General features: G+C 36.5%; 1 protein-coding gene and 1 non-coding gene across 2 annotated transcripts; one reads left to right on the plus strand and one right to left on the minus strand.

Moving 5' to 3' along the window:
- Positions 1-232: 232 nt before the first annotated feature.
- On the plus strand, positions 233-1,776 carry LOC127104143 (kinesin-like protein KIN-12B). The gene is made up of 7 exons (XM_051041346.1): positions 233-523; positions 606-743; positions 831-914; positions 1,197-1,322; positions 1,409-1,468; positions 1,553-1,606; positions 1,693-1,776. Exons 1-7 carry the CDS (start codon positions 236-238, stop codon positions 1,774-1,776), a joined length of 834 nt encoding a protein of 277 aa, XP_050897303.1. The 5' UTR covers positions 233-235.
- Positions 1,777-9,109: 7,333 nt separating this feature from the next.
- Positions 9,110-9,216, minus strand: LOC127110045 (small nucleolar RNA R71). Its single transcript, XR_007797283.1, has one exon. It is a non-coding gene; the product is annotated as a small nucleolar RNA R71 (small nucleolar RNA).
- Between the last annotated feature and the right edge of the window lie 322 nt (positions 9,217-9,538).

Below are 9,538 nucleotides of genomic sequence, written 5' to 3' on the forward strand. Positions count from 1 at the left end.
AAATGTTCTAAAAAAATAATGAAAGCGCTGTCTAAGGGGGGGTCTTAGACAGCGCTTTTAGAAAGCGCTGTCTAAGACCCCCCCTTAGACAGCGCTTTTAGAAAGCGCTTTTAAATATAGACCTTAGTCAGCGCTTTTGAGAAAGCGCTGTTTAAAGTCTTTCAATTAAAAAAAAATTAAAACCAAAAGCGCTGTCTAAGGTGGGGGTTTAGAAAGCGCTTTTGGAAAGCACTTCATGCTTCCAAGAAACCCAATAGCGAGGGACACAGCAGAGCTTCCATCTTCATCAAGCCCTAGCAGCTCCGCCAAAACCAGACCCTCTTCTCGCAAACACAAACCCTCCAAAGAAAACGATCCTCCTTCAGATCACAACATCATCGTCCCTTACTCCCCCTCCCATGTCAAATCCAAGAGTCCGTTACCACCAAGACCTCCTTCTTCCAACCCTCTCAAACGCAAACTTGCTCTCGACACCATCGCCGCCGAAAATTCACTCCCGGCAACTACCGATTCCGGCGTTAAGGTTTTTCTCATCCATTTAGGGTTTTTAGATCTTGTTAATTTATTATCCGGTTTCTTATTTTGTATCTGTATGTGTTGTGTAGGTTATTGTGAGGATGAGGCCGTTGCGGAAGGATAAGGACGAAGGAGATCCTATAGTTCAGAAGATTTCTGGTGATTCGTTATCAATTAATGGCCGTACTTTCACCTTTGATTCTGTTGCTGATGTTGAAGCTACTCAGGTATGGTTTCTATTTTTGTTTCTGCTCAAACTGTTTTTGAGTTACTTCATTTCTACTGTGGTTGAATTTTCTGATCCTGTTTTTCAGCTTGACATTTTTGAGCATGTTGGGGTTCCTTTGGTGGAGAATTGTTTGGCTGGTTTCAATAGTTCTGTCTTTGCTTATGGACAGGTTTCCTTTTTCTCACTATTAACATTTACTTGCTTAATTTGCTTCATTTCTCATAGTGTTGTTCTTGTTAGGTATTAACATTTGGTATTTTGGTTGCTTATTTTGCTGCATTTCTCATAGTGTTGTTCCTGCTAGATATTAACATTTAGTTGCTTATTTTGCTGCATTTCTCATAGTGCTGTTTCTGTTAGATATTAATATTTAGTTGCTTATTTTGCTGCATTTCTCATAATGTGTTCCTGTTAGATTTGATGTTTTATGTATTCTATTTGAAATTGTTAGACGGGGAGTGGGAAAACGTATACTATGTGGGGTCCTGCCAATTCTTTGGCTGAAGAAAATGTAGCAAAAGAGCAACAAGGACTTACACCCCGTGTTTTTGAGAGACTGTTTGCGCGCATAAAGGAAGTAAGAGTTCAGTTCTATTCCTAATTAAATTATTTGAAGACCTCTTGAAGTGTTTTGGGTTGTTTACAGTTTTATTTACTGCACAGGAGCAAACAAAGCATTCTGATCAACAGCTCAATTATCAGTGCAACTGCTCTTTTCTTGAGGTTGGTTGTTTATCTATTTCTTTCAATGTTCCTGATCTTAACTTTGTCATTTTAGTCTGCATAATAACACAATGTTTTTGCCAGATATATAATGAACAGGTCACAGATCTGTTGGATCCGAGTCAAAGGAACCTTCAGGTAGAACCTAAGCATTAAAGGTTTTATTTATTGTTTATCATGTTTCACTGCTTTATACCGGAACTGATTTGTTATCCTTTATTCAGATTAGAGAAGATGTCAAATCATGTGTGTATGTTGAGAATCTTACAGAGAATCAAGTGTCTACAATGGAGGATGTTACTCAGTAAGAAGTACACGGAAACATACGATTGTGATCGAGTTGAAGAGATTGTAGACGCACATGGTTGCTTTGATTATAAGTTATATCTAATAATGCATGATTTCTTTATTTTTTTGTTTTCAATTGCTTTGATTATAAGTTATATCTGATAATGCATGATTTTGTTATAGTTTTGTTTTCAATTGCTTTGATTATAAGTTATATCTGATAATGCATGATTTCTTTATTTTTTTGTTTTCAATTGCTTTGATTATAAGTTATATTTGATATTTGATGGTTTCCTTGGTTTATTACAGGTTAGACATGGCTGATGACCAACATGAGGAAGTTAGTAAAAAAGTATCCGCGGAAGAAGAAATTCGAAGAGGCATCACAGTAATGAGAAGGGTGGTCCAAGGAAGATCTCGAGGCATCATACTAGATGTCTATTGGAGCAACCAGGGACAGCTTATAGAACCTAATGGGCTCCTAGTAATCGGGAGCTTCATGCAAGATTGGAAGCCATGCAAGTTGAGCTTGATGCATTGAGGAGAGAAAGAGTGGCTAGCGCCTCAACAGTATACAGAGATGCTTCGGACAAAGACAGTATCAACTGTACCTTTCAGCCGAACATTCCAGAGGTAATTACATATAATTGTCTTAAATTGAACTATTTGCTTAAATTATGTATTTGACATATATACACATTAACGATTTCTTGTTATTATTGGTTTTAGGGCATTTCCCATTGTCAGCTGTATTTGTCGTCACCATACTATCGGATGGTTGGCAAGGGAAAAGTGCATAACGTTAGCGGAGTATTACTCCACACTAGAGAGCTCCCTGCTGGATGTTTGAAGGTATCAGTTGATATTGCAGTTGAGCCGAATGCAGCATTACCAGCGATGATTCGGATGCAACAACGGTGCATGAAGCAGTAGGTTCGTTTGTTGCATGGCCGACAAACCTCATATGCGTAGGATATGAGGTATGCTTAAAACTTATGTTAACTTTAATGTGTATATTCAAAGTTTAAAATTTATGCTTAAAATTTTACTTACATATTTTCCTTGGTTATGTTAAATAGACTCCCACAAAATCCAAATCAAAAGATAATGCGATTCCACGGCATACCGAGTCCACGGTTTCAAGAAAAGAGGTAATATACAATTATATGACATATATTCATGGAAGTTGTTACATTCTTAATTTGATCTAACTATTTTATACAAAGGATCAAGCGGACGAAATCAAAGAGGAGTGGTGTCAATTCATGATAAAGCTCAATGTTTGTTCATAAATTTGTGTAATTAATGTGTACATTTGTAGTATATGTTATGACTTGTAAATGTGTACATAAATTTGTATATATTTTGATACATTTAAGGCAAAATTGGTTTGAATTGGTATATATATATATATTTGTTAGCCAAAAATTGGTAGAAAAAAGACCAAAATGGCATATATAAAATGTGATAATTGTCTGTCAAAATCTGGTTGAAAACAGGTAGAAATTCTGGTTTATAAACCTGGAAAAAATGTGGTTTAAAACAAAAGCTTCAAAAATTTTCGTATACCTTAGACAGCGCTTTTGTAAAAAGCGCTGTCTAAGGGGGGGATTAGAAAGCGCTTTAGGCAAAAGCGCTGTCTAAGGGGGGGGCTTAGACAGCGCTTTTTGAAAAGCGCTGTCTAAGGTATACCTAAAAAAATTAAAATAGGAGGGTCTTAGAAAGCGCTTTTGGCCAAAGCGCTGTCTAAGGGGGTGGGGCTTAGACAGCGCTTTTCAAAAGCGCTGTCTAAGGTATACCTAAAAAATTTAAAATAAGAGGGTCTTATAAAGCGCTTTTGGCCAAAGCGCTGTCTAAGGGGGGGGGCTTAGACAGCGCTTTTAAGATTTAAAAAAGCGCTGTCTAAACCTTTAGCAGCGGAGGTTTAGACAGCGCTTTAAAGCGTTGTCTAAGGCTAAAAAAAGCGCTGTCTAAGGTCTTGTTTGTTGTAGTGTTTGGAGGTCAACTTCCCAAGACCATAACTTGCTCAATTTTATGAGATGAAATCCATTCAAATTCCAAGATCAAACTCAATATGTATAATTCAACTTTTATGTTTAGAGGAAGTGCAAATTCAACTTGCAAGTTCATGTGCCAAGAGGAAACATTATAGGTCATTTTGGGTCATACCATTGAACAAGTGATTTTCCTCAACTTCTAAAATACATAAATCCTCATGAAAAACCCAAATGAGGTCAAATTTATGACCAAGTTGAAGAGGTTTTAAAGAGATACAACTTTTATGAAGGAACTTTTCTCATTTGAAGTCCATAAAAAAAGTTATTCAAGGTGGAAGAAGTGAACATTTGACTTGGGACTTAGAAAATTTTCAAATATGTTTGATTTCCCAAACTTCTACCTCAAAATTCATCATGATACAAGCTTCAAATGAAAAAGTGTTGAACAAGAAAGTTGTTCCCCTTGATCCCATCTTTCCAAAAAGTCCAAAATTATCTCATTAGGCCAAAGTATGAGGGACTTACGCATGGGTGTAAATTAAAGGACCATTTGGATAATTTCAACTTCCATTTTTCATACACATTTGAATGGACTTCTAACATGATTTCAGCATGATGCACATTGAATTTTGGATCAGATCATATCATCTCATGGGCCTAGTGCATGCTTATACATCCATGCAAAGGGAGAATTTCAAATTTTGCCAAAATTGGAAATGTGTGAAAATCAATCTCATGACCTATAAATAAGACCCTCATTGCTCAGAATTAAGGACCTCGTGCCCAAGGTTTGAACCTGCAACCATAAACCCTCACCATTGAAGGATAAACTTGAGGATTTTCTAAAATTGAGTTTCAATTCTCCATCTGTTTTGAGATTGAAACTCAAAGAGTCCATCCCTCTCCTTGATCCATTTCACTTCCATCAAGCATCTGAAGCAAGGCCAAGCATAATTGAAAGCAAGATCGTGCCAATCTGAAGCTCCATTGAAGGTGATTCTTCAGAATTTTCATCTCTTCGATTCTCCCTAAATTCTCCACCATTCTTGTTGATTTTTGGTTTTCTGAAGTCTTATCAATGTAGGCAAGAAGATTGAGTTGCTTTGAGGTTAAATCGAAGCAACTAAGTTCATGATCCTCAAAATTCAAATCCATGTATCTTTTTATATACTTGGGATTGGGAAAAATTAAGGCCAGATTCGGGCTCCTGAGCATTTTTTCTTTAAATCCATGTCTTGCTTTTTAATTTTGGTGATGGTTGATGGTGGACCAGTCCGGTGAGGTCCACTGGAGAAGAAGACCAGAGCCCTAGCTCCGGTGATGTGTTGTCATGCATCTCAGCCATATGATCCATCTGATTTGTTCTAATCCCGTGCGTTGCTTATGATTACCACGTGTGGGGGATAATTTACTGAAACGCATGTGGAATGCGCGTTTCCATCCATCTGATCTGCCACCTCAATTAATGAGGGAGATCAGATGGCTCTCCTTTTTTTTTAATTTCTGAATATTTCATTTAATTGCTTATTTTTAATTAATTCATATTAGTTTCATTTTTAATCCAAAAAATATGGGGCTTTCATAAAAAAAAATCAAATATTTTCCTCTTTCATTTTATGAATTAAAATTATTTTTGGATTAAATTTTGATATTTTTCATGAATCAATTGTTTTTATGCATATTTTTAATTGTTTAAAAATACTTTTGACCTTTCAAAAATTATGCAATTTTGTGTCCAAGGTCCTTTGACCTTATTTGACCTATGATAAATCTCTTGGCCATTTATTTGGTGTTTTGAAGAGGTTTTAAGTTTTTGATCAAACATAATTTAATTTAAATGTATTTTAATTTGATTTTTAATTGAATAATCGTGTAGAAATTATGTTGAGCCATTTTTATTGACTTATGAAGTTTGACTATGAGTTTGGGTCTTGGTCAAGGTTGATTTGACTTTTGTTGGATTAAAATCATTGGATTTAGGGGATTGATGAAATGTACATTTCATCTCCCAAAATGAATGAATGATTTTAATTTGGTAAAAGCCCTCCCATGACCAATTTGTGTTTGTATCATTTCCACTCCCTCTTCATCTTCAATCCCATTCTATCTCATCCCTTTCCATTGACCAATGAAATATCAATATCCTAAGGCTAATTGGTTCATCAATAACCCCATGTTAGATGAACCAATACAAGTATGGATGAGATTAGGTCCATCCTTTGATCATTTTCTTTTTGTGTGTGGTATGTTTTAGGAGTATGGTTCATTATACCATATCTCTAACATGCATTAACACCAAAATTTCTATTGCCCGACCTCAAATAGTTGTGACTTCTACATAAGTCCAATTACAATTGCTTAACATAGCGCTAAATTTTGACCCAAAAGGCATAGCATTCTAGTAAGTGAGATTGTAAGTCTCCCCCCTTTCATGGTATTGTGTGGAAACTTGGACTTTTTTCCTTACTTTGGAAGATATCTTGGTTCAAGGATCCATGCTTGTGAATAGAGGGTTGGTATTCTCCAAAGAATGACTTAATCAATTGAAAAGTAAAAACTCCACTAACTTCTAATCAACTAACATTTGACTAACTTCTATTATTATTGCTTTTAATTTCAAGTCATTTACCTTATGCCATTTAAATTCAAGTCATTTACCATTTCATTTGTGATTTACATATCATTTAACTTGTTTATGTTTATGCTATTTTTACTTTGCTCACTTGAGCCATATATTGTGAGTGTATATATTTGTTTGTGTATCATGTTTGTGTTTGTGGTCTTAGGACCTTAAGATACCTAATAAACAACAAAAACCCTAAAAAATGTTTGTGTGGATTGTTGGATTTGATCTGAGCTTTGGACTAAGAATTAGGTAACATTCCCTATGCAAAAGGACTTGGCCAATGCCAACATTTATGAGACCAAGATATTATGATTTGATCTTTCATCTGATGCAAGTATTCAGATCCACTTGAGTTCATCTGCAATATGGTCTTGATGCAAATGTTACTTTGAACCTGTATCTAATGCCTTATTTTGAGCCATTTGATAACACTAAAATTTACGTATTTTCGACTCCGATTTCACATGCATTCTAGTTGTTTTATTGTCATTTTGTTGTGTTATTACTGTGTTTTCCTTTGTTTTCAGGTTTTTACTTTAATCAGAGCCCCGATCGAGAAAAGGAGTGAAAAATGGTTAAAAACCCTAAAAATTAGCATTTTGTGCTTATGGCCTACCCAATGGCGGGCGCCACAGACCAAACCATGACGTGTCAAATTCAACTTCCCTCAACTCCCACGTTTCCCCACTATATCCACTAAGGCGCCTCACTTTGGCCTTGTGGCGGGCGCCATGGCCTTGTGGCGGGCGCCACAAGAGGAAAAACAGTTCCCTCCTATTTTCAAGTTGAAGGGCATCCAAGTCATTTCCATCTTTTTACTTGCTGATAAATAGAAACGCGAATTCACTTTTACAATCATCCAAACTTAGAACAGAGGCAAACTCAGAAGCAAATTTGTTTCACTTAGGCATATATTCAGTATTTTATAGTGGTAATCGCTTCGCATTGGAGTGTTACCACAATTGTGTAATCAAGTCTGTGATAGAGTCTGTAATCGAGTTTGGAGCACTTTGGAAGGAAGTTAATCCTGCCGCCATTTTCTTTTCCGCATTGCAATTTACTCAGCCCTCCGATTGGAGCAGGTTTTTATTTCTTGTCTTTACTTTATTTATTTCTCACACTCGCTTTTACTTTGTTTATTTCCTACACTCGCTTTTACTTTATTTATTTCCTCGCACTCGCTTTTACTTTATTTATTTCCCACACTCGCTTTTACTTTATTTATTTCCCGCACTCGCTTTTACTTTATTTATTTCCTCGCACTCGCTTTTACTTTATTTATTTCCTCGCACTCGCTTTAAATTATTTACTTTCCGCACTCGCACTACTTTTATTTACTTTCTGCACTCGCACTACTTTTATTTAAATTAATTCACTTTTATTTTACCATGTCTAACTAAATCTAAAAGGTTAGAATGTAAGGGTCGTAATTGAACCGATAATCCGTACAATTGTCCGTAGAAACACTTAAGGGTTATTTTAACCTTCAACTTAAGTTTTCCCGCACTTCAATTCCGTTGGGTAAGATCGAAAGCCGTCTAACGTCTTTATAAACTTAATTATTTTTAACTATTTCAAAAACAGCGAAAGCGCTTTGTTTAGTTCATTAGGAGTTTTTAACATTAAGAAGAAAAGAGATTTTAAAACTAGTTTTGGACGCGTTTATAAGTTTAGAGTCTGGTTCGTAAGAACCTCTTTTGGTTAAGAAGTCCAAGTTATAATACTTTTCAACTTAGTCAAGATACTATATTTCTTAAAAATAGGTTTACTACTCTAACGCAATGCGCGCCTTTTTATAAGTGAGAATAAGAGGGTTTAATTAGGGAGTACAACTCGGTTCTGAATACGCGAAAGCGACAGTTCCTGTTAAATTAGTTCTTTTCAAAGTAGGAAACATTGCCCATAAGTAGTTCTCTTAGCAAGTACTTGGATTATCAATTAATTACGTGAATTACACTCGACCCTGTCTTTATTAATTAATCTTTATTCAACACTTTACTTTTCATTGCACACTACAAAAACACCTATTTTGATTGCCTTTGATAAACACCATAACAATAGATAACGATAGATTGACACTTGGTCTCTGTGGATTCGACAATCTTTTATATTACTCTGACGCGTTCGTACACTTGTGAAAAGCACGATCAAGTTTTTGGCGCCGTTGTCGGGGACCAATTTCGTCAAATTTCATTTTCCTATTGTTATAATGTTTAGACTTAGGTTATTTCCCGCCGGTCAATGCGAAGAACTCGCAGTACCGGAAGTTTAAGCTTAGTAAACCCTCTGGCGGAACCTGAACGTTACGCTCGCGCACGTTTATTTTTTCATATAATTAAGAGAGCTATGGTCGAAGATCAAAACCAAAGACCTCTTAAGGACTTCGCTCAACCATCTAATGAAGAACCTAGTTCTAGTATAGTAAACCCACCTATCCCAGCCAATAATTTTGAACTTAAACCGTCCCTATTGCAACTAGTGCAACAGAGACAATTCGCGGGTCTCGCTACCGAGAACCCTAACCAACATCTAAAAATATTTCTTCAATTAGCAGATACTTTTAAAACCAATGGAGCTTCTCCTGAGGCAATACGTTTAAGATTATTCCCTTTTTCCCTCAGAGATAAAGCCCTATCATGGTTAGATTCCCTTCCACCCAATTCCATTACGACTTGGGATAACCTTAGAAGAGTTTTTCTTGCTAGATATTTTCCCCCGAGTAAGACCGTCGTTCTTCGAAACCATATAACTAGATTTACCCAAAACCAAGGAGAATCGTTGTTCGAAGCTTGGGAGAGATATAAAGAGTTGTTACGAGCATGCCCACATCATGGTTTAGAAAACTGGTTAATCATTCAAACCTTCTATAATGGACTTCATTATAACACAAAGATGACCATCGACGCTGCCGCATGCGGTGCTCTGATGAACAAACCTTACCCTGAAGCTAGTGCCCTCATCGAAGACATGGCTCAAAACCATCAATCATGGGGAGTCGAACGAGCGACAGTTGAGAAGAAGGAAGCCCTAGGAGGAGTGCATGAACGGAGCTCTATAGACATGATGCAAGCTAAAATGGACGCATTGGCCCTCAAAGTCGAGCATATGTACACGAACCCGAATACTGTAGCCGCAGTTTCGTCGGATTGTGAGATATGT

This window comes from Lathyrus oleraceus, chromosome 7 (assembly GCF_024323335.1).
Source record: "Lathyrus oleraceus cultivar Zhongwan6 chromosome 7, CAAS_Psat_ZW6_1.0, whole genome shotgun sequence".
Taxonomy (NCBI): Eukaryota; Viridiplantae; Streptophyta; class Magnoliopsida; order Fabales; family Fabaceae; genus Lathyrus; species Lathyrus oleraceus.

Excerpts from the sequence above, each read along its gene's own strand:
- LOC127104143 (XM_051041346.1), top strand. The coding sequence starts at position 236 with ATGCTTCCAAGAAACCCAATAGCGAGGGACACAGCAGAGCTTCCATCT. Across the intron at positions 524-605 it reads CTACCGATTCCGGCGTTAAG|GTTATTGTGAGGATGAGGCC; the intron begins GTTTTTCTCATC and ends TGTGTTGTGTAG. Across the intron at positions 915-1,196 it reads CTGTCTTTGCTTATGGACAG|ACGGGGAGTGGGAAAACGTA; the intron begins GTTTCCTTTTTC and ends TGAAATTGTTAG.